Source organism: Zalophus californianus, chromosome 16 (genome assembly GCF_009762305.2).
Source record: "Zalophus californianus isolate mZalCal1 chromosome 16, mZalCal1.pri.v2, whole genome shotgun sequence".
Lineage (NCBI taxonomy): Eukaryota > Metazoa > Chordata > Mammalia > Carnivora > Otariidae > Zalophus > Zalophus californianus.
In genome coordinates, this window is record NC_045610.1 from 2669874 (window position 1) to 2692441 (window position 22568).

The 22568-nt window shown below is 58.0% G+C and overlaps 2 protein-coding genes across 5 annotated transcripts; both read left to right on the plus strand.

Moving 5' to 3' along the window:
- Positions 1-624: 624 nt before the first annotated feature.
- On the plus strand, positions 625-11581 carry WRAP53 (WD repeat containing antisense to TP53). Its single transcript, XM_027625913.2, has 10 exons — positions 625-1455; positions 1620-1718; positions 1970-2081; positions 9296-9384; positions 9604-9694; positions 9802-9934; positions 10452-10660; positions 10873-10976; positions 11095-11229; positions 11325-11581. Exons 1-10 carry the CDS (start codon positions 1064-1066, stop codon positions 11569-11571), a joined length of 1611 nt encoding a protein of 536 aa, XP_027481714.1. The 5' UTR covers positions 625-1063; the 3' UTR covers positions 11572-11581.
- A 1562-nt stretch (positions 11582-13143) lies between these two features.
- EFNB3 (ephrin B3) lies at positions 13144-19385 on the plus strand. 4 transcript variants are annotated; one of them, XM_027568608.2, is made up of 6 exons: positions 13144-13815; positions 15961-16253; positions 16446-16538; positions 16652-16756; positions 18011-18534; positions 18859-19385. In XM_027568608.2, exons 1-6 carry the CDS (start codon positions 13694-13696, stop codon positions 18964-18966), a joined length of 1245 nt encoding a protein of 414 aa, XP_027424409.1. In that variant the 5' UTR covers positions 13144-13693; the 3' UTR covers positions 18967-19385. The 4 variants fall into 4 exon arrangements, with proteins under 4 accessions (XP_027424409.1, XP_027424408.1, XP_027424411.1 ...); XM_027568607.2 differs by having other exon boundaries at positions 18011-19385; XM_027568610.2 differs by having other exon boundaries at positions 18293-19385.
- The last annotated feature ends 3183 nt before the right edge of the window (positions 19386-22568 follow it).

The window sequence follows — 22568 nt, forward strand, 5'->3', positions numbered from 1 at the left end:
ATGGAGTCCGCGAGGAGGGCAGGGAGGCAGTCGGGATTCTCGCCGTGTTGGTGCTGTTGCTCCTTGACGTTGGGGTGGGGGGAAGTTCGACAAGCCAGAGCTGCGAGGGCAGAGTTTGTGGAAACCATTTTAGAAGACTCCTGCCACTGTGTCAAACATGAAGGTGGAAGGAGCAGGGTCCTTTGCACTTGTCATTCCTCTCCGAGATAGCTGGAGAGTTCCTTCTCAGCAGCTAAAACGTAACCTTTTAGGAAGGACTTCCTTAACATCCGAATGCAACGAGTGCCTTCAGATACTCTGTATCACACCGTCTTGTTTAATTTCCTTCACAGCCCGGACCGTTTTCTGCAAAGATCTGTTCCTTGCCTTAAATACACAGCAGCGTAAGCCTTAGGGGGCAGAGACCTTGTCTACTGTCTTATCCATTGTTGTATTTCTCAGTGCCTAGTACAGTACTGGGTAGAAAGGAAGAGCTCACTAATAAACACAATGAATGAAAAGAGACGGAAGTCAGGAATTTGGCGGAATGAGAAGCAAAAGAGGGGCAAAACCTGTAAAATCAAATATAGCGCTGGCGCCCCCTGCAGGTGACGGGCGGAGTAGGTGCTTTAAGAGTGCCGGAGGGAGACGGCAGGGGGAGCTCGGGCACTTCTCGCCGAGGCCGAAACTCTCCGACTGGCTCCCGGCCGCCGCCAGGAGCCCCACGGCTTGATGGGAACGGTAAACCTGCGTGACCCGTTACGTGCCCGCCCCGCCCCGCCCGTGGGTCGCCCGCGAAATCTGAGCCGGGGTGCGGAGGTCCAATGGAAAGGTGGGGCCAAGTCCCGCGAGAGCGAGCGGCTCTTAGCGACCGACCCGGCTGAGAGAGGCTGTGCAGGCAGCCGCGGCGTGTCCACCTCCCCAGCTCGCCTGCCGGGGGTCTTCCGCCCCCTCCCGGAAGCAGGAGGAAGGCCCCGGCGCGTTCTCCAGGTCTGCGTCCGGGAGCCGAGCGGACTTCGGGGTCGTGTCGGCCAAGCGGGACGAGGGTTGGGGCCGAGGCCGGTGTCCCTGCTTCCTCGGCAGCATGAGCGCACCCGGGGCGCCCGGGTTAGCCCCGGCCTGCCTTGCTGAGGACCAGGCCCCCGCTCAGGCATCCCCGGCGGATGAAAATACGCATCCCGCAGTGTTGCCGCCACCGCCACCGCCACCGCCACCGGCTGGGGACGACCCTCCCCGCTCGTCTCCGGATCGCACGGCTCGTTCCCAGGAGCCGGGGGAGGGCGGCTCAGCTTCTGCCTCCACCGCCCCGGAGGCGGGCTTCGCTGCTTCTGGCGCGTTGAGCCCTGGAATCGAGGAGCCAGCACTTTGTGAAAACGTGAGCCTTCCTGCAGAAGAAGCGAACGGGCCGGAGTCGGGGCCCGGAGAAGCCGTGGAAGGTGTGTCTGAGGACCCCGCCCCGGAGGACGAGGGATACACGTAAGTGGTGATGGCAGCGCCGTCGGGGCCCGAGGAGATCGGGAGTGGGAGAGGCGTGGAAGTGCACTGCACGCTTATCCGCCCGTCCTCAGCCCCGCTTCTGCAGGCCCGCTTCCTCCTTGCTTTGCCGACCTAGGTTTGTTGGCCCCCCATCTTCCTTCCAGCGCTTGGAACTACAGCTTCTCCCAGCTACCTCGGTTTCTCAGTGGTTCCTGGTCAGAGTTCAGCAGCCATCCCGAGAACTTCTTGAAAGGCTGTAAGTGGTAAGTAAGGATAATTGGGCCGGGAGATAACCATGCTCAGGATTTTCACCATAAAACAACCCCAGTTATCTGGGAGAAGGAGTAAGAGTTCCTCTTGGACTGAGCTTCAGTTTCATCTAGGATTATGTGTTTTCTGCTTTCCTCAAGGCCTTGGGTAGGGTGGGGGCTTACCTACCCCAGGGTAGGCTCAGTCATAGCCCTGCACTTGGAAAATGGAGCCCTGTCCAGCTTTCTCTTTCCTGTTCCTACAGGGCCCCTGATGGTTCCTGCATCTTGACCAATAGTGCCGATAACATCCTGCGGATTTATAACCTACCCCCGGAGCTGTACAATGACGGGGAGCAGCTGGAATATGCAGAGATGGTAAGGGTAGGGGGCTACCTGTGCCCCTTCACCAGTGCTGCACATTTCAGCCCTTCGAGTAGATGGAGAAAGTTGAGTCCACGTGTTTCCTGTTCACAAACAGAACATTTCTTCATGAACGTACACAGGTGGCACTTTCTCTCCAGGATGTGAAGTTTAGAGAAGTGTCCTTCCTTCCTTTAGCCGTGAATACGTGTTTTCTGTAAAAGAGTAGTGGGTTTCTCAGGGCAGTATTTAATTGACTTACAGATGTTTATTGAATGACCGCCAACGTATCAGTTACTGTGTTTGGTGCTGGGATAAAGTGCTGAAGCAGACAGATGAAGAGCTGGGTTGCTTTCTCTTGCAGGAGCTAGACAACACACACGTAAAGTGATAAGCAACGAAGTTCATCACCCATTGTGCTAAGTGCTGTGAAGGAAAGAAACAACGAGGAAGGACTAACTTGAGGAGACGACTTTAGATAAGGAAGGGGCTCTCTGAAGAGGGGACATTTGAGCTGAGACGTGAAGGATGATGGGATCGGTCATGTGAAGGGCTGTAGAGAGAGCATCCCAGGAGGAGGCAGTGACATTACAGAGCCCCAGAGTGGGGGTTTTCAGGAAACAGGAGGAAGGCCAGCGTGCCTGGACTGAGGCCAGTAAGAGGGGGGAAGTGTGAGGATGGATCCCATGACCCGTGACCCGTGTCGGATACGGTGGGTGGGCCATTTGGAGTTTGAGAAACCAGAGGAGAGTTTTGAAACAGACGAGCGAAATGATGGCTGAAGTTTTTAGAGAATGGATTATGGTGAACAAGAGCGAAATCAGGTGGATTCATTAGGATGCATCTGTCACGGTCCTGGTGAGGAACGGTGGTGGCTCGGGCTGGAGTGGCAGCAGGAGAAATGGAGAGGTGAGGATGATTCGAAGCGTATTTTGTAGGACGTGGAGGTCAATTGGATGTGAAGGTGCAGGGAAGGAAACAATCAAGGGTCCAGGTGTTTGCAGCCAGGTAGGTGGTGGTACGATTTAACTCAGGAGAAAACAGATATGAAGAAGTATTAGGACAAGTCAAGGGTGTTTAGATCTGTGAAATGTGAAGCTAAGGGAGAAACTGGGGCTGGGAGTATACTTTGGGAAGCGGAGAAGCATGTGGATGGTACCTGGTGTCTTGTGAACGGATTCAGTCTTGAGTGTAGCTGGAGAGGGAGAAGGCTCTAGGGCGCCTGGGTGGCTTAGTTGTTAAGCGCCTGCCTTCAGCTCAGGTCAAGATCCCAGGGTCCTGGGATCGAGCCTCGCATTGAGCTCCGTGCTCTGAGGGAAGCCTGCTTCTCCCTCTCCCACTCCCCCTGCTTGTGCTCCCTTTCTCGCTGTGTCTCTGTCAAATAAATAAATAAAATCTTAAAAAAAAAAAAAAAGGCTCTAACAGAGCCCGAGTGCTCCAGCAGACGGCGTGGAGGGCGGGAGAGGTGACAAAAGCAGAGGCAGAGTCAGGTCTAACGCTGTTGAGGGTGAGACAGATTTAGAGAATGACCCAAGAAGACATTAGTGACCTTGGCAAGAACCCTTTCCGAGGAGTGATGGAGGCAGAAGCCAAGTAGGGCGGGGGGAAGAGGAGTTAGAGACAATTCTTTGGAAAGTTTTCTTGTGGAAGGGAGTTGAGGAGTGGTATAGTGACCAGAGGGAATATGGGGCCAGAGAAGGGTTAGTGGGGTGCTTTAGCAGGGTCAGAAATAACCCAAGAGACAGGGAGGAATTGACGCTGGAGGAGGGAGGGGGTAGCAGGTCCCTGAGCAGCTGACTGAGGACAGGATCCGGAGCACAGCAGAGGACTTTGTCAGGTGCAGAGTCCTCTCTTGCAGTAGGAAGCGAGGCAGCTGCTTAGTGGTTGGAGGATTTCCACATCTCCTCACTTGACTTTTCAGTGAAGCATGAAGGGAGGTTATCAGTTGAAGGAAGAGGGTCTGTGGGGAGAGCGCAGAAGGTGTGAATGATGGGTCCCGGGGAGTCGGAAATCAGAGGCAGCAAGGAACGTGGTGGCATTGCTGTTCTGTGCTCAGGGCCCACTGGACATTTGTTGCCACCCATTTAAAGTGAGGTCTGGTGACTTCATTGTGCATCTCTCTCTCCCCAGCAAGTGAACGGGCTGTATTTTCTTTGTTTGTACAGTGAGGATGAGCGTCGTGGCGCCCAGCTCATAGGCCAGTTGTGAGAATTTAAAAAAATTAATGTAACATGTATGAATCAGTACCTGTTTTGTGTTCAGTAAATGCTAGTCGTTGGTATTAGTTGAGTCAAGCACGGAATAGGAAGATCATGGGCTGGGATTTGCCGGCAGAGAAAGACAAGGGGTTCCTTAGAGCATCTGCAGGAGGGTGTGTGTCGTTGGTCAACTTGAATGTAAAGCAGGTAAGGAAGTGGACTGTAAATGTGTTTTTGATGAAGCAGAATAATTGTGGTGGTAGAAATAGGGCAAGTCAGCTGGCTAGGTCGGAGATGGTAGTTGGAGATTGTGGTATGACAAGGCCTGGCACCCGACTGTGGGAAGGGCGGCCGGGGTCCAGGGAAGGCCATGGCTGCGGGTGCTCCGGAAGGCAAGCGCTGGGAGGGACCAGAGTGTCGGAGGGACCCACTCGTTCTTTCATTGATTCACTTGGTGAACACGTTTTTGTTGAGCTCATCCTATGCACCAGGCCCTATTTTAGGTGCTGGGGATTAGTTGGGAACAGAAACAGACCCAAGTCCCCGTCCTCTTTGTGTGATAGCTTATAATCCAGTGCAGGGAATAGAGAATAAAGAAATAACCAAGTAGGGGCGCCTGGGTGGCTCAGCTGGTTGAGCGACTGCCTTCGGCTCAGGTCATGATCCTGGAGTCCCAGGATCGAGTCCCACATCGGGCTCCCTGCTCAGCGGGGAGTCTGCTTCTCCCTCTGACCCTCTTCCCTCTCGTGCTTTCTGTCTCTCATTCTCTCGCTCTCTCAAATAAATAAATAAAATCTTAAAAAAAAATCTTAAAAAAAAAAAAAAGAAAGAACCAAGTAAAAGGTACACCTGACAAGTGCCGTGAAGGAAAATAAAGGAAGGAAGGGGATTGGGGCCGTGGACTGCAATTTTAAAAAGGATGGTCGAGGAAGACCTTGCTCTTAAGGTGACATTTGAGCAGAGACATGAAGGAAGGAAGGGAGTGAGCTGAGCTGACATCTTGGGGAAGAATATGCTGGGCACAGAGAGGAGCGAGCTCTCAGGTTGCAGTGGGAGTGAATGTCACCGAGAACCACAGCAGAATCTGTGGGGGGTGAGGCAGGGAGCCTGCCCTGCCTCCTTGCACTTGCCCCTGGTTCTTGCAGCAGAAACCCTGGTGTCTCAGGGCCAGGCGGGCGTGCGCGCTCCTGCAAGAGCCCAGGAGCGGGGGAAGCGAGAAGAGCCTCTGGAACTGTGGCAGGTTGGGAATGGATTGCACCAGCTCATTTATGAGAAACAGGATTATTAAGGGAAAAACCATCATTAAGCCGCTACTCTACAGAAGTCAGCCCTTTACGTTTTTGTCCATTCTTTCCAAGCTCTGTACCGCATGGAAGCTTTTTATGTGGTTATGATTCTATAGCAGATGGTTTTGTAGACTGCTTTTTTATTTCTTTTTTTTTTTTTTAAAGGTTTTATTTATTTATTTGAGAGAGAGAATGAGAGAGAGAGAGCACATGAGAGGGGGAAGGTCAGAGGGAGAAGCAGACTCCCTGCCGAGCAGGGAGCCCGATGCGGGACTCGATCCCGGGACTCCAGGATCATGACCTGAGCCGAAGGCAGTCGCTCAACCAACTGAACCACCCAGGCGGCCCTGCTTTTTTATTTCTTAACAGTCGTATCCTAAGTGGTTTCCATGGTGCTTTGGTCTCCATAGTCACGTGTCCTGGTGTCCGATGCTGTGCTGGGTGCCTCTGATCAATCAGTCCCGTACCTAGTCCCCTGTTTCGTACGTTTGGGTTTCCAGGATTGTTGTATCATAAATTATTCAGTGACCATCTTCATGTGTTTTGATGGAGATTCTTTCCATAAGAGACATTTTACGAGTAAGAAATACTCCGGGTCAGGAGTACCCGTGTTTGTTTCACGTCTTGTGACACAGATAGCCGACTTGTTTTCAAAAGCTCTCGTGCTTTTTGCTTTTGATCTGCTGTTAGCAGTGTGAGTGTACCAGATCCATCACGGCTTCACTCATTAGAGAATTTCACTTTCTGGGTCTGCAAACTCAGTATTTGGAAATGGACACAGTTAGTGTAGGTGGGGAAATTGGGGAAGGCCGATTTTGAGTATTTCCAGATACCCGTTTCTTCTTCCCAACGTAGTTTCCTAATTCCTCTCTGACTTTTCACAGAGCTTTCTGAAACTCCCAAACTCCCCAGCCTCGGCCCTGAGTTCTTTGCCTACCCTGGAGCTTTTGCTCGAGGCCTTCACTCCCTCTAGCCCATCTAGGGGAGACCGCACACCCTCTGTGCCCCGCGTATCTCAGGTTCGGGGTGGGGGGGGGCTGTCCTTGTTCCTAGATGTATTCAGACAGTTGCGCTCTCTCTTTGTAAAAACTTTCCTTTATCCACCAAGGACATTAACACCTCATGGCTCTCCTGTGCACCCCAAGTCTTTCCACCATCTTGGTGACCTTGGGTATGCAAACCAGAAGCCTGGGTCTCATCCTTTAATCTTCCTTTTCCCTGACCCCCCCCCCACATCCAGTTAATTGCCAGATTCCATCGAGTCCCCCTAATCTTTTGGATCCATTTGCTTCTTCCCACTCTGCTGCCCCTGCTTTAATTCAGGTCTTATTATTGGGGCCCTTGTATTACTGAAACAGTCTCCTGTCTTTGCTCATTAAGACATTTGTTATTGACTGGTAATCATATACTAGGTGTTGGGGAAATAGTGGTGAACCAGACAGATAGGGTTCTTGCCTCCTCAGATGGGTGTGGTGTGGAGTGAGGAGCACGAAGGGCTGTAAGAACCTGGAGCGGGGCCGCTTGCTCTGCTGAGGGCTTAGGGAAGGCCTCCCAGTGGAAGAAGCATCTAAGAGACCAGAAGGGTGATTAGGATTCAACCAGAAGGAGTTGTTGAGGGAGGTGAAGGGAGACTATTCCAGACCAGGACACTAGTGAAATCCTGCAGATCGAGGGTATGGTGAGTTGGCACCTCCGGGGACTGGGAGTCGAAATGATGGGATGTAGAGATTTTAAAGGAGTGAGTCTGGAGGGGTGAGCCATGAGAGGTGAGTAGGGGGTAGCCACTTGGTAAGGAGATTGGGGTTTATATTGAGGGTTATGTGGACTCATTAAACGTTTTAAGCAGGAGCATGATGCTGGACAGAATGCCAGCTTAGCAAGGTCTCTGGGGCCTGCCGTGGCTGCAGTGTGGAGAACGGATGGGAAGCTTGGAGTACAGGGAGGCCTGGAGAACTTGCAGAATTGCAGCGATGTTAGCAGGAGGGCGGCGGCTTGGCGCGGGACTGGAAGGGAGTGCACGCGTTCAGGAGCGCCTGGAGGCGGGCCTGGCAAGGTTCGTGTCGCCAGCTGCTCTTTGGTCAGGAGTGGAAAGGGAGTGAAGAGCCATAGTGGTCCGGGCTGGTGCTCGGATTGGACGCTTAGCCATTTGGGTGTGGAGCCCGGGGGCAGCAGGAGGTTTGAAGGAGGCGGGAGCTGGGTCCGTTACAGTCCAGCTGAGTTTGAGGTGGCTGTGGGCTGTGCGCCTGGAGCTGCGTGCTGGGCGGTCTGATAAGTGGGTTCAGAGTGGAGACGCAAGTCCTGGGGCATGACGTCACGCCGAAGGCCAGTGAACACTGACAAAGGACGGTCACCCAGATGTCTGAAAGAGTCCCTTCACATCAGTAAGGAGAAGACAACAACCCGGTAGAAAAAGGAGCAGAAGTTACGAAAAGGTGTACTTATGTGACCAGTGAGCACAGGTCACCAGGGCAATGCAGATTTATACCACAGTGGAATTCTCTCTCACAGCCTTCACCTGAGAAAAAGTTGCAGGTCTGGCAATAGCAAGAGGACGCCGAGCACCAGGCACTCACAGGCTGCCGGTGGGAGAACGAATCGGGTTGGGCGCCTGGGCCCGAGTGTGACCGCATCTAGCGGAGGGGGCGACGTGCGCGCCGTAGAGCCGCCCTCACACACGTGCTCCAGAATGGTAAAAGCACACCCGCTGAAACACGCAGAAACGCCGGTGACTCAACGGAGAAGGACAGTGAGCGGGGTACTGCCCAGCGGCGAAGGTGCCTGAGCTATAGAGCTCAGTGCGTCACCGTGGCTACGTCTCCCCGTCACAGAGAGAGGTGCGCCGTCTGGCACCGTCGGTACTATAAGGGCGTGCCAGACAATGGTATACTTTGTGTTTGGGTTTTTTTTTTTTTTTTTTTAAGATTTTTTATTTATTTGACAGAGAGAGACACAGCGAGAGCAGGAACACAAGCAGGGGGAGTGGGAGAGGGAGAAGCAGGCTTCCCGGGGAGCGGGGAGCCTGATGTGGGGCTCGATCCCAGAACCCTGGGATCATGACCTGAGCCCAAATCAAGAGTTGGACACTTAACCGACGGAGCCACCCAGGCGCCCCTGTATGAATGTATTTCTAAAGAGATGTATGAGAATGATGAATTCAAGATAGTGTTTACTCTGAGAGAAGGTTTCCTTGGGAAGAAGTTTTAACTGTTTTATATTTTATTTTTTAAGCTGGTTGGAGGAGTCACAGGAGTTTTTAGAAAAATACTTCTTTGCTGGGCAACCCTCTTGGGTCCCCTCTCTCTTCGGGAGCTTTGTACCATTGCTCCATAAACTTTGTTTTGCTGCCCACCAAAAACACCCCCAAAAAACAAAAAACCCTCTGTGCATGTTTGAACCGTTTGATAATTTTTTAAAGGATCAAATGGCATCTAGTAGGTGCTCAGTAAGTATTTGTATCAATGGTTGGTTCTTGGTTTCTTTGTTGGGATATTCTTTGCTTCTTCCTAAGTGTTTAAAAAGCAAAAGGATAAACCTGTATGGCTTTTGGCGGCCTAAATCTGACATCAAAGTCTGAGCTGACCCTCGAACATTGAGATCAGGATTCTGTTCTTCATATTAACCCTGTCTGCTTTCTGCCTGGTTAAGTGCCGACAGACAGCCCCCCCCACCCCATCGTGGTAGCGCTAGAGGCATGACTGCCTCCTTTTCCTGCCAGTGACCCAGGCATCCCTGCGTCTCTGTCCAGGCCCCTGTCCTTCGCATGGTGGAAGGCGACACCATCTATGATTATTGTTGGTATTCTCTGATGTCTTCAACCGAGCCAGACACCTCCTAGTAAGTGATGTCCTTTGCCTGCCCCCGCCTTCCCTTCCCATCCCGTCCCCCCACCTCTGTTTCAAGGGGACCCTCTGCTGAGAGGGAGCTGGGGCTGCCCGGGGTTTCTGGGGGAGGACAGCTTGGCGTACCCTTCAGATGCAAGCGGAGAGGGCCGGTCAGTTGGCTTCCTCCCCTTCCTTTGACAGACCGGGACCTCAGTGTCCGTGTCTCTCTCAGCGTGGCCAGCAGCAGCCGGGAGAACCCCATTCACATCTGGGATGCATTCACCGGAGAGCTCCGGGCTTCCTTTCGGGCCTACAACCACCTGGTAGGGACCTCCCCGTCCAGGCCCAGGGCTCATCGTGGCCCCGCTCTCCCTCCCTGGGGACCGCTGAGGCTTTGCTGGGCCTGTTTGCAGTGCTTTCCTGCCCTTAGGACGAGCTGACGGCAGCCCACTCGCTCTGTTTCTCCCCGGATGGCTCCCAGCTCTTCTGTGGCTTCAACAGGACCGTGCGCGTCTTTTCCACGGCCCGGCCTGGCCGTGACTGTGAGGTCCGAGCCACGTTTGGTAAGCATCTGTGCCTCCCAGGGGAGGAGGAAGGAAAAGGGCACTGCCCATCACCTTCAGGACAGCCCAGGGAGGCAGGTTGTACTCAGTGGGCAGAGGAGAAAACAGGTTTAGGGAGGGGGTGAAACTTTCCCAGGGTCAAGCTGCACGGTAAAGGAGCTGCTTCACTCCTGAACGCAGGCCCTGTCGGCGGTGTCCCTTTGGATCCCTCCAAAATCTTGGTACCTCTAGGAAATTGATGGTGAAGCTGATGCATTTTCCTGTAAGCCTTCAGCTTTCCATCCTTCCCAAGATGACACAGGTTTGAGAAGGAAGAAATAAGTCTTGAGCACTTCGGTGCTTTGTGGGGATGGAAGGATCTGGGGAGCCTCAGGGGTCTTTATCGTGCTGTGACAAACGGGGCAGGGGAGGCGTTCATTCCTGGCTCATGGGACAGGAGACAGAGATGCACTTCTGATTAGCCCGCTAATGTCAGGTGTCCTTGCCCTCCGCCCAACTTTGTTCCTTCCCTGTCTAGCCAAAAAGCAGGGCCAGAGTGGCATCATATCCTGCATAGCCTTCAGCCCAGCCCAGCCCCTCTATGCCTGTGGCTCCTACGGCCGGTCCCTGGGTCTCTATGCCTGTGATGGTGGCTCCCCTCTTGCCTTGCTGGGAGGACACCAAGGAGGTGTCACTCACCTCTGCTTCCACCCCGATGGCAACCGCTTCTTCTCAGGAGCCCGCAAGGTAGGGGTCACGTCCTGGGATTCCAAAGAGGGTGCACAGAAGGCAGGAATGGGGATGTAGTCTGTGTTGTGTTGGGGGACAGACGTGGGGAAAAAATTAACCCAAGCTAAGGGAGCGTCTGTAAACCTTGAGGGAAGCAGGGATGTCTTGGGGGGTGGAGGGGGTGGGCAGGGGAGGGATGGACTCCAGGCCCCCCTGCTCTGTGTCTCCAGGATGCCGAGCTGCTGTGCTGGGACCTCCGGCAGCCTGGTCACCCACTGTGGTCCCTGAGTCGAGAGGTGACCACCAATCAGCGCATCTACTTCGATCTGGATCTGTGAGTGACCGGGTCCTTCCCGCCCAGGGTACCAATGCCCCAGGGCTGCCAGAGCCCGGCTGTAGGTCCCAGCCCCGGGGGTGATGACTCCGTGTCACCAGACGTCTCTCTTTCCCAGGACTGGGCAGTTCTTAGTGAGTGGCAGCACTAACGGGGCTGTGTCTGTGTGGGACACCAGCGGGGCTGGACAGGAGGCGAAGCCGGAGCCCGTGCTGAGTTTTCTGCCCCAGAAGGACTGCACCAATGGAGTGAGGTGATCCGGTCCCGGACGGCCACGGATCTGGGGGCTCAGGCTGGGGGGGGGCGCTGAGGTGCTGACACGCCCTGCCTGCTGGTCTCTCCCCGCAGCCTGCACCCTAGCCTGCCATTGCTGGCTACCGCCTCGGGTCAGCGCGTGTTTCCGGAGCCCGCAGAGAGTGAGGACGAGGGCGAGCAGGACGCAGACCTTCCCCTGCTTTCCATGCGCGGCGTCCACCTTGAATGTCAGCTTCAGCTCTGGTGGTGTGGGGGGGGTCCCGGCGCCAGGGCGGCTGATGCTCACCAGGGCAAGAAGGGGCCGGGAGGGACTCAGGAAGGCGGGGACGAGTTTGTATAAAAAGGTTCTATGTGGTACCAGAGCCTTTGTGTCTTTTTTTGGGAGGCGCATGATGGAGATGGGGCCGGGAGGGGTACCCGCGGGCTCCCTTGTCCAGTAGCGGTAGGGGTTGGCATATTGTTCCCCAAACCAGGGTGAGAGGTGGGACTAGGCGCGAGCCAATGGGGCTGCTGAGCTCGGTGTGAAGTCAAGTGAGTGGGGGTGGGGCTTCATGCCATTGACTGGCGGGTTGCTAGGCAACTCGGTAAACTGAAGGGGGAACCTGTTTGAAATCTCAGTCCCAAGGTGGGGGCAGCAGGGGTCAGGGTGAGCGTGGCTGAGCAGGAGTGGCAGGCGCCGTGTGTCAGACTGCTGGGTGTGACTGCGTGAGACCGTGCAGACAGTGACAGACAAGACGCCCGCTCACTCGCGCTGCACACTAGTTACCACCACCCGGCAGCAGAGGAACCGTTACTCAGCTCTGGGGGAAGGGGAGCCGGAGGGCCCCCCCCAAGCCTCTCCTCCCCTGGGCTCCCCCAGGAGGCAGGGACCGAGTAGCCCGAGTCAAGGGCACACACGAGAGGATAGAGGTGCCGAGAAGCACAGACGTCCCATTCTAGATGCGGGACCAGGGCGGGAGCGGCTCAGTCGGCAGCTGTCACCGGGCCTGTGTCTCCATTTATCTGCTCGCTTTGGGGGTGGGGGGCGACCGTGTGGTTTCAAGCAGGGGCTGCTCCCCACCCCCAACCTCGCCAAACCCCGAGAAGGGGGCTTTGAAGAGCCCGCGGGCAGGGGATCTGACGTGGGACCTCGCCATCGGAGCCAGGGGACCGGAGGCCTGCGACGGCTGAGCGGGGAGAGGAATGTCACCTCTGCTCAGAGGTGCTGAAAGCGAGGGTTCTTACACCCGAAAAGGCAAATCCTCCTCCCTTCCCCCAGGATAATTGGAAACAGCCCTTCCGGCTGATGTGGGTTTGGGGCTGTAGGTACTCCCTTTCCTCTCCCCCGGCCCCGGTTCTCCCCGCCGCCAGGCAGCGAGGGCCCCGGTTTACCCCCTGAACTCTTACCTCGCACCCAGCCCCAGGTAACGGGGAGAGGACCCAGGAGGAGGAGGAGTGCGGCGCCCCGGCCCGGGTGTCCGCCTGTGCCGCCCGCTTCCCCGTGTGACCTTGGGCCCGTCTAGGCACCCCGCCCCCCCAGCCCACGCCTCAGTTTCTTCATCCCCACAATGGGGGCCCTGTGGCTCTGCCCCTCCCACTTCACACAGGTAGTCGTGACGACCAACTCAGCCCACTTTGTAAAGTGCGGAGCCTTCAAGGTTATTACTATTCTCTCCAGACCTGCCGGGAGCCGCGGCGGCGTTTCGGGCTGGGGTGGGGGGGCGGGGGGAGGAGGCTGCGGGAGCGAGAGGGGCTGGGCTCCTCCGGGCGGCGAGGGCGAGCGCCTTTCTGGATTTGGGCGCGGAAGGTTCCAGCCGCCCGGGCGGCCCGCGGGCCGGAGGGCAGACGAAGCCGGGGCGGCGGCGGGGGTGGGGTGGGGTGGGGCGGGGACAAAGGGGGCGCGGGGGGCGGCGCGGGGGGCGGGGGCGGCGGGGCGCGCGGGAGGGGCGCGAGGTGAGGGAGGTGCGGGGGGCGTGGGCTGCGGGCTCCGCCGCCCGCTCCGACGCCGGCTCCAGCTCCGGCTTTTCCCTCCGCCATCCTCTCCCCCTCCCCGCCACTCCTTTAACTCCCCCCTCCCGGGCTCGGCACTGGTTTCCTCCCCGAGCCCGCTGCCCTCAATCCCGGCGAGGCTGGGGCTCCGGCTCGCGCCCCTCCCTCGCTCCTTCGGCCGGCGCCCCATGCCGCCCCCGCCCGGCCCCCGGCTGCCCCAGTCCCCCACTTAGGCCGGCCCTGCGATCCCAGGGTGCCGGAGCGCGGGCGGGGGGCGTAGGGCGCCCGCAGGCGGCCCCTGGAAGGGCTCTAGCGGGCTGAGCGCTCCGCGGCAGGGGCGCGGGCAGAGCAGGAAGCGGGTCCGCGTGGGAGCGGGGGGCGGCCGCCGCCGGGGTGGTCGGGGCCGAGCAGCCGGGGCCGCCGAGGCAGTCACCGCAGGGGGCGAGCGACTTTGGGGGAGTTGGTGCCCCGCCCCCCCAGGCCTCGGCGGGGTCATGGGGGCCCCCCGTTCTGGGCCGGGGGGCGTGCGAGTCGGGGCCCTGCTGCTGCTCGGCGTTTTGGGGCTGGTGTCTGGGCTCAGCCTGGAGCCTGTCTACTGGAATTCGGCGAATAAGAGGTGAGTGGCCCCCGGCTGGGGAGACCCCACACCCTTCGGGCAGGCAGTAGGGGCGCTTTGGGGATTTGGGGGGGGTTGGTTCTCGGAGCTGGGAGGAGGCCGGAGGGAGGGGTGCTAGTGCTCTGATGCGAGCTGATGGGTAACGACACAGAGGTGATCTTGGGAGCCAGACTCCTGGGTCGCAGACAGACAGAGCTGGATGTGGGTGGCGACAACCATGTGTCGGGAGTTGGAAGGACCCCACAGGGGCAAGGATCCGAGAAAGTTCCTGGGTAGCCGCCGGGAGGGTGGTGGAGTGGTTATTTGGGTTTGTGAGGGACCTGTGTCCTGTCGGGGGCTGGGCTTGGAGGGAGCCTGGTTAATGTCAGCTCTCGGGAGAGCCGCTGACTAGGTGCCGCTGAGCGCTGAGGGGAAGGGCAGGGTGCCTCCCTCCCCAGAAGGGACTCAGTGTAGACGAGGGGAGGGAAGGGGGCTCCGTGTGGGGGCTCTGGGGACATCTCACCCGAGGCTTCTGGACTCTCCACACCGTCTGTCCCCTAATTCTTGCCCACAGCCAGAGGGTCAGTGAGCCTTTGGCCGATGGAGTTCCCAAGCAGAAGATATTCCTGCCTTCCTGGCTTGGAGACTTTTTTTTTTTTTTTTTCCTGGAAGAAACCTGGAGCCCCTTTCTCCCTTGCATCTGGAGTCCCGAGGACTCCCTTGCCCCCTCCCCCATCTTTGCTGCAAACTCTTCCATCAGACCCTCCGTTCCCTCTCTGGCATGCTTGCTTTGCTCTGAAAAAAGGCCAGGGGTCACATGAAACTTCAAGTCACACTGGGTAGGACGGGACCCTTGGGAGGTCATCCAGGTCCCTGGCCTCCATGCAGAGCCCTCTCCCCGCTAGCAAAAGAGTTCTGTGTTTTGCAAACTTCCCACTTCCCTGGGGGAGGCTGTGTGAGGCCACGGGAGGGGGTAGGCGGTGGGCTTTGGAGCCCACCGCATCCTAGGTCTCAGTTCTAGCTCCGCTGCTTTCAGCTGTGCGGCCTTGGGCACGCCACTTAACCTTCCTGAGTTTGTACCCTCAGTCCTCACACCTTTTATGAGGATCGGAGAGGTAAGGTGTGTGAACACATTACATGCTCATCAAAGGAGAACTAGGATTATTGTTTGTCTTCTCTTGACTTCCCAGCCTCCCTCCCTGCTATGTCTCTTTGGGTATAATCTCAAATATCTTTTCTCAGTCTACTACCCACCAACTCCCAGCTGCGGTTTGAGTATCAGGTGCAGCCTGAGGACGTAAGTTAGGCTTATTATAGGGTTGAGCAGAGGGAGGTAGGGTGCTGGGGGCTCTTTGGGATGTGGGGTGGGAGGGAGTGGGTCATTTGGGAGTCTGGGAAGATCCTGAGCAGCCGCCCCCCCTCCCCCCAGGGACCCAGCGCTGGGACCCGATCCCCATTCGTGCATGGGGAGGGGCTGCAGTCAAGGGCAGAGGGAGGCGTGGGCTTGTGGAGGCTCTGGTTAGGAAAGGCAGTTCCCAGAGCAATAGGGCCCTTTCCCTAGGAAGTCTGAGCCCCAGGGGCAGGAGGGGTACTGAGCAGGGAGATGTCTGGGGCAGCTGACCTCCAGACCCTGCTTCCCATTGGCCTCATTGAGGGCCATTGCCAGACCAGGCATTTAACTCCTGTCACATTGCCTGGCTAACTTGGGGACACTGGTCCGGATTACCCTCCACACTCAGCAACCCCCCCCTCCAACCCCCACCCTGCCTTTGCCCTGAGATCCCTCAAATTCAGTGGTGGCCTAGGGGAAGGGGAGGCTCTGCCCCCATGGTTGACTGCCGGGGAATAGTGAAATCACCTGGGATGGGTGGGCTGTGTGGTTCCAGAGAGGCCAGCTCCTTGGTAACTGGCATCCCGTTGCCATGGCAACGGGGCTAGTGATGGAGCGAGAGATGGCAGTGTGCGTGTGGCGAGGGCGGGCTGGAGAGTGCATTTGGGCACACCAAGGGGCTGGAGACCTCTGAGCCTGGCTTCCTGCTGCTGCTGAGTCTTCAGTGCCTGCCCTGTCGAAGGCGGGCCTGCAGGGATGTGCGGCGAGGGAGGCGAAGCTCTGGGGGGCCAGACCTCTGACACCTCTCCTTGTCCACCTCGCTCTCCTCTTGACAGGTTCCAGGCGGAGGGTGGTTACGTGCTCTACCCTCAGATCGGGGACCGGTTAGACCTGCTCTGCCCCCGGGCCCGGCCTCCTGGCCCCCACTCCTCTCCTAATTACGAGTTCTACAAGCTGTACCTGGTCGGGGGTGCCCAGGGCCGGCGCTGTGAGGCACCCCCTGCCCCAAACCTGCTCCTCACTTGTGACCGGCCGGACCTGGATCTCCGCTTCACCATCAAGTTCCAGGAGTATAGCCCCAACCTCTGGGGCCATGAGTTCCGCTCGCACCACGATTACTACATAATTGGTACTGCTGGGCAGAGAGGGCAGGGTCCAGGGGGAGGTGCCCCCGAGACTGAGGGCAGAGGAGGAGCCCAGAGAGACCCCTGATTCCCACCACCGCCCCCCTCCCCGGGGAGGTGTCAGGGCCCGGGAACGGGGACGGAGTAGGGGCTAGGCTCTGGCCTGCCAACCTCTCCCTCTGGCTCTTCTCTCCCAGCCACGTCGGATGGGACCCGGGAAGGCCTGGAGAGTTTGAAGGGAGGCGTGTGCCTCACCAGAGGCATGAAGGTGCTTCTCCGAGTGGGACAAAGTGAGTGGGGGCTGGGGCACACCTCCCGGGAGCTAAGGGAGGTTTGGGTAGTCCCATATTGGTCAGGGGGCTGCCGTCTCAGCCCCTCTCTCTTGGGTCTTCTCCATCTCCAGGTCCCCGGGGAGGGGCTGCCCCCAGAAAGCCTGTGTCTGAAATCCCCATGGAGAGAGACCGGGGGGCAGCCCACAGCTTGGAGCCTGGGAAGGAGAACATGCCAGGTAGGAGCCAGGGGTCCAGCCTCCTGCCTCCCCCCCCCCCCCCCCCCCCCCGCCGCCCGCCTCCTCTGTTCTCAGACCCCAGCTGCCCAGCCTTCACCCTCTCCCTCCGCCTTCACTTTTTGGGGGGGTGATACAGGAAAGAGAAGAGAGGATGGGAGGGTGGGAGGGGAGTGGAAGCCAAATGAGGAAAAGACTCAATTAGAACTAATTAGCCAATTCAATCAGAGCTGTCAGAGAAGTAGGGAAGACTACTTGGCACCGAGCTGAAGGGCTGGACACACCTGGATTCTGCGTGGGATTTGGGGGGGAAGGGGAGGTGGGGTCCCCAGGGGGCTTGGGCCCTGCTGGGGAAGCCCATGGGGACCCCCAAGGCTGGGTGCCCAGATGCCCAGGTGGCTCCTTCAGCCCCTCCCCCTCTTTCCTCCTTCACCCCTTCCCTGCCAGGTGACCCCACCAGCAATGCAACCTCCCGGGGTGCTGAAGGCCCCCTGCCCCCTCCCAGCATGCCCGCGGTGGCCGGGGCAGCGGGGGGGCTGGCGCTGCTCTTGCTGGGCGTGGCAGGGGCTGGGGGTGCCATGTGCTGGCGGAGACGGCGGGCCAAGCCTTCGGAGAGTCGCCACCCTGGTCCTGGCTCCTTCGGGAGGGGAGGGGCTCTGGGCCTGGGAGGCGGAAGTGGGATGGGGCCTCGGGAGGCTGAGCCTGGGGAGCTAGGGATAGCTCTGCGGGGTGGTGGGGCTGCAGACCCCCCATTCTGTCCCCACTATGAGAAGGTGAGTGGTGACTATGGGCATCCTGTGTACATCGTGCAGGATGGGCCCCCCCAGAGCCCTCCCAACATCTACTACAAGGTATGAGGGCTTCTCCTACCTGGCTCTCCAGGATCCAGCCCCTCCTGGGGGTGCTCCTCCAGTTTAAGTCACGGTTGGAGGGACACCTCTAGCATCCCCTTGGCCCCCTTGCCCCACCAGCTTCTGTGCCCCTGCTGTTGTGGACCCCTTCCCCACGTTTAGGATTCCTTAAGACTCCTGCCCTCGGTTGGCCGCGCGTGGCCCCCACAGAGACTCAGCCTCCTCTTCTGACCGTGACCCAGCTGTCCTTGAGCCCCCCACACACCCAGAGCTAGGGGTGGGGACAGTCTGTCTTTTGGTTGGCACCTCTTCCTTTCTGCCTCTCACTGTTTTTCTCTTCTCTCTCTCTCTCTCTCTCTCTCTCTCTCTCTCTCGTATTCTCTCTCTCTTTCTCTCCTGTCTCTAGGTCTGTTCCTCTTTCCTAGCACCTCCCTCCCTGCGTCTTCTTTTACCCTTTCGGCTTCCTCTCCTCGGCCTCTCTCATCTCCCGGGTGGGGGGGACGCAAGCACTCCCCCCTGAGCTCCCTCTTCACCGCTCCCCTCAGTCTGCCAAAAATGGGGGCCTTATGGGGCAGGCTTGGGCCCTCCACCCCAGCTCCGGGCACGGGCAGCGGGGCCTCCTTCTCTGCCCTGCCCCAGGCCTGTACATTCTTACTCCGGCCCATCTGGGGTGGTTGGGTCGTGACAGCTGCCGGTGGAAGAAGTGTCCTGTTTTGTCAGTGGCCACGAGCAAGATGCGACCCGGTCGGGGCACACGTGTGGATTTGGTCTGATGCCGAACGGGCCCCGCTTGGGACAGGAAGTGACTTGCTGCAGACAAGAAGTGCCCGGGGGAGGCCTGGACGGAAGTGGCCTGGCCAAGGGGCAGGAGCGGTGCAGCAGGAACTGGAAGTGCCTTCATCCAGGACAGGAAGTAGCGCTTCTGAAATAGGAAGTGGTCTGGCTGGAACTCCAAGTGGCTTAGTCTTGGGGGGCGGGGGTGGGGGCGGTGGATGGTTCTTACTCTGTGGAGCAGTGTGCGTGTTGAGGGGGGGCAGGAAGAACTTCCTGTTTCAGGAGGAAGCCGGAACTGACCGTTAGAAGACAGGGTGGACTGAGGAGGATTCTCCTAGTCTCCAGGGGCACTTCCCGGGACCTCCCTCCCCCACTCCCGTGCTACTTTTAGGACAGCTAAGGTGACTGCCACCAGCTGTGGCAGGCCCCGTTTGTCTTCTTCCCTCTCCCCACCCCAGTATAATCTCTGTTAATCAACAGGACTATCCCAAGAACCCGCGTGTTGTCCCCAGTAACCCAGAGGGCTGTCTTGTTCATCACATCGTCCACTTCCTCGTCCCTTCAGACTCGACACAGCTCCCTTCTTAGTGACCAAAATGGTGGCCTACTGACTGGTCTAGCGGACGGTGGTACTTAGCCCCTGCCACTGTTTCCAGAGCGACCAGCGTGTACCTCTACCTGCCCCGTAGTGCACAGATTGGGTGTTGCCTTCTTTTGCTCCCAGCTCAGTTTCATTAGATCAGAGCTGCCTCTTGGGCACCACGTTGGCCACCTCCATCACCAGCCAAGATGGTTACTTTGTCCACCAGAGGTCCAGTCATCTCTCTGGTGCTGTAGCTCCCAGCTCCTTCCTGATTTTTCTAATCGCTCCTTCCAGAGAACAGGAAGTTGATATTGCCATGGGGGAGGTGGCGGGGTATGGCCGTCACCTCGATAGTTTTACTGTAAAAGGGAAATTTGAACAACAAAAACCAAAAAAAAAAATAAAATAAAATAAAAAGCTTCAAACGTGGACAAGAAGGCTGGAGAATGACTGGGCGTGAGTTGGGGCGGAGGACGGGTAGACCGGCTTTCAAGCCGAGCGTTGGATCTCAGAGAGCCAAGGGGAAGGGTAGGGAGCCGGCTGGGTTGGAGGGGTGAGGTGGGCAGCACAGGGGGAAGGGATACTGGGCTGGGTGGTTGGAGGGGTGAGGTGGGCAGCACAGGGGGAAGGGATACTGGGCTGGGTGAGAAGGCCGAGGCAGCTGGCTCCAGGGGAGGGAGAGACGAACCCACACCGGAGCATGAGTTGCCAGTACATCCAATGGGGATGTATGTGAGTCCGTGTTCACACGTGTCTGTTGCTAAACCGAAGCGCCAGAGACAAGGCAAGTCGCAGTCAGAAACAGAGTGGGGAAAAAACATGTTCCCGGGTTCAAGTCTACTCCCTACCGTCCCTGCCCAAGGCACCTCTGACTCAGGGAGTTTTGCTGCTGGGGACCAGTGTGGGCAGAAGTGGTATGACTCCCCAGAAGAGTCAGGGACCCAGGCATCAAGCTGCCCGCCCGGTGGCTTCCTGTGTACCCATAACCCAGGCTCTTCTTCCCTAAAAAACCCTGGGTGCCCAGCCCCCTAGGCTCAGCCCCATTCTCCAACCACAAAAGCAGCCAGCCAGGAGCATCTCTGGAGCTAGTCGGCAGGGGTCACAGCCTCTGCCCTGCCCACCCCCCACCCCGGACTTTAGGTCCCCTCCTGCTGTCTTCCATCTGCCTGGAGGTCAAGGGCTCCTCCTGCCCCACTCTGTCTAAGGGGACCCCTGCCCCTCCCCCTGTCCGAGCCAGCCGCCCGGGGCCTGAGAGGTGCGGGCGCTCTGGGAGGGGGGCTGCCAACGGAGGCCAGGTGCTGGGCTGTCTGGAATTTACTCCTGTCCTTCGGAGCCTGCACTGGGGCAGCCTGAGGTGGGGAGGCTTGAGGGGGGGGGGGGTGGAAGGGCTGGTCCCTGCCCCTTAGTGGGGGTTGGTTGTCATGGCAACATCCCCTTCTCCACACAATGGGAAGCCCCCCTCAGCCTCCCGCGTGGATGGAGCCGACAGCCCCATCGCTGGCTATCAGCCTCAGGGACTTGGCAACCGTCACTATGGCAACCCAGAGCCCAGCAACAGGGCCCAGTGAGAAAGGGAGGGGTCCAAGACTGGGGCAGGGCTGTGTGTGTGAGGGGGCAAGGGAGCCGAGGGAGAACCAATCCGCCCTCCCCAACAGACATCCAGAGGCGCAGGTGGAGGGACGATGAGAGGGAGGAGAAGCGGGGATAAATAGTCTCGGTGACAAACACCTCGCCGAAGCAGCCAAGACATCGTAACACGCTGAGGGACAGGAAGACACCTGGGGACAGATGCACAGCTGGGGACAGGAGCTGCACATTCTGCACAACATCCCGGGACACACCCCCTCGGAACGCTGGCGTCTCCGGACTCCCCCCTCCGCGCGCAGGGGCAACACGGGACTTGCAGCGTGCCACACGCGCAGCTCTCGAGCTATTTGAAACGACTGGTCACTTCCACATAGAACCACACATGCCATTCTGTTCTCTTCCCAGGTCCAAACACGCCAACATGCCCCCCAGGTAACGGCTACCTCGAAACGAAGAGAGGGGGCAGGAACACATTCGTTTTTTGTTGTTGCTGTTGTTCGCTTATTCGCTCGACATCCCATTAAGTGTCTACTTTGTTCCAGGAACTCTTTCGGGCCCTGGGAATATAGAGTAAATGCAGCAAAGTCCCTGCTTTCACCAAGCCCACGTGTGGGTGGGGGACAACCTAATAACGTTTCTGGCAGTGACAGGTGATATAAACAAACCAGAGTAACGGGATGAAGAGGCTGGAGAGTAACAGGGAGGTGCTTTAGGTTAGGAGGTCAGGAAGGTCCCACTGAAGAGGTGACATTTGACTCCGACCTTGAGTGAGTGATGTGGAGGAAGGCTCTGGGAAGGGCACACCCCACAGAGAGAAGAGCAAGTGCAAAGTGCAGAGGTGAGATCTCGGCATGTTTGGGAAGAGCGAGAAGGCCCTCGCAACCAGCAGACGTCACAGGTGTGTCTTGTCCCTCAGCAGCCTCAGCCTGGAGGGGGGCAAGTCACGTAGGGTCTAGAATCCACATTTAGGAAGTTGGTCTAACTCGGTATTCCTGTTCTCCCATTCAGATGTTGTGCATGAGTTGTGTTTTCCTCAACTACATTTTGAGCTCTGGAAGGGCAAGGAAGATGCTCTGACCTTTGTGGGGGCCATGGCACAGCTGCTGGTACAGGGTCTAGAGTGGGCAGGCCGAGAGGAAGTAGGGGAACCCTGAGAACCGGGGACCATAGAGGCTAAAGCTGCACATACCCTCCCAACCCCCACCCCCAGGCCCAAACAGCAGAGGCTGTCCTGGGGGCTGAGCTGCACACAGAGGCTCACACTTTGCAGGATGTGAATTAGGTGGACGTGTGTGTGTGTGTGTGGGGGTATGCTGGGGGGTTTTAAGGAAAGGGGCATAGAGCAAAGGGCTGCTGTGGGAATTTCTGATAGGGAATGGTCGACATCCCAAGTGGAATTTCAGTTAGAACGAAAAATGGAGCTTCCTAAGGGGCTATGTGAGGAATCGCAAACAGGGGGCCCCCCTTCCGCCAGGGAAAGTTTCAAGATCTGTAGGCAGGCTGGGGGAAATGCTGCAGGATGGCTTGGAGGCAGGGGGCTGGCTGGGATAGGCTCAGAATTTTGGGGGCAGCATGGAAAGGAGTGAACGCAGGGCAGGAGGAGATGTCTGAGATGTAGCAGGGAAGGTGGAGTCCTGAAGGGAGTTCTCAGGGGACCAGGTCCGAGGGACCCCCCCCCACCCGATTCCCACCAGGAACTGAAGCATTTGGGGTCCTGGTTCTCCCTCTTCCCCCCCTGTGCCCTCAGAAACTCAGGCACCAGCTCCCTCCAGCTCCGGTGCTTGGAGCTGCTGCTGCTGCTGCTGCTGGTGACACTGAGCAGCCTCAGCGGGCGGCAGCTGGTGAGTGGGGAGCAATCTGTGTGCTCAGCAAACAGCAGTCTCAGTGCCCGGTGGCTGCCTCCTCCCTCATCAATCAGCCCCAGCCAAATGTCCTCGGATTCCCACCACCCCAAGGGGACTGGGGCTGGGCCAGGGTCCCCAGGGGAGTGAGATGGGGATGGGTGGGGGGAGGTTGGGGG

Coding starts and splice junctions, on each gene's coding strand:
- WRAP53 (XM_027625913.2), top strand. CDS start 1,064: ATGAGCGCACCCGGGGCGCCCGGGTTAGCCCCGGCCTGCCTTGCTGAG. Junction 9,695..9,801: donor TTCGGGCCTACAACCACCTG/GTAGGGACCTCC, acceptor TCCTGCCCTTAG/GACGAGCTGACGGCAGCCCA. Junction 9,935..10,451: donor TGAGGTCCGAGCCACGTTTG/GTAAGCATCTGT, acceptor TTCCCTGTCTAG/CCAAAAAGCAGGGCCAGAGT.
- EFNB3 (XM_027568607.2), top strand. CDS start 13,694: ATGGGGGCCCCCCGTTCTGGGCCGGGGGGCGTGCGAGTCGGGGCCCTG. Junction 16,254..16,445: donor CCACGATTACTACATAATTG/GTACTGCTGGGC, acceptor CTTCTCTCCCAG/CCACGTCGGATGGGACCCGG. Junction 16,757..18,010: donor TGGGAAGGAGAACATGCCAG/GTAGGAGCCAGG, acceptor TCCTGTCTCTAG/GTCTGTTCCTCTTTCCTAGC.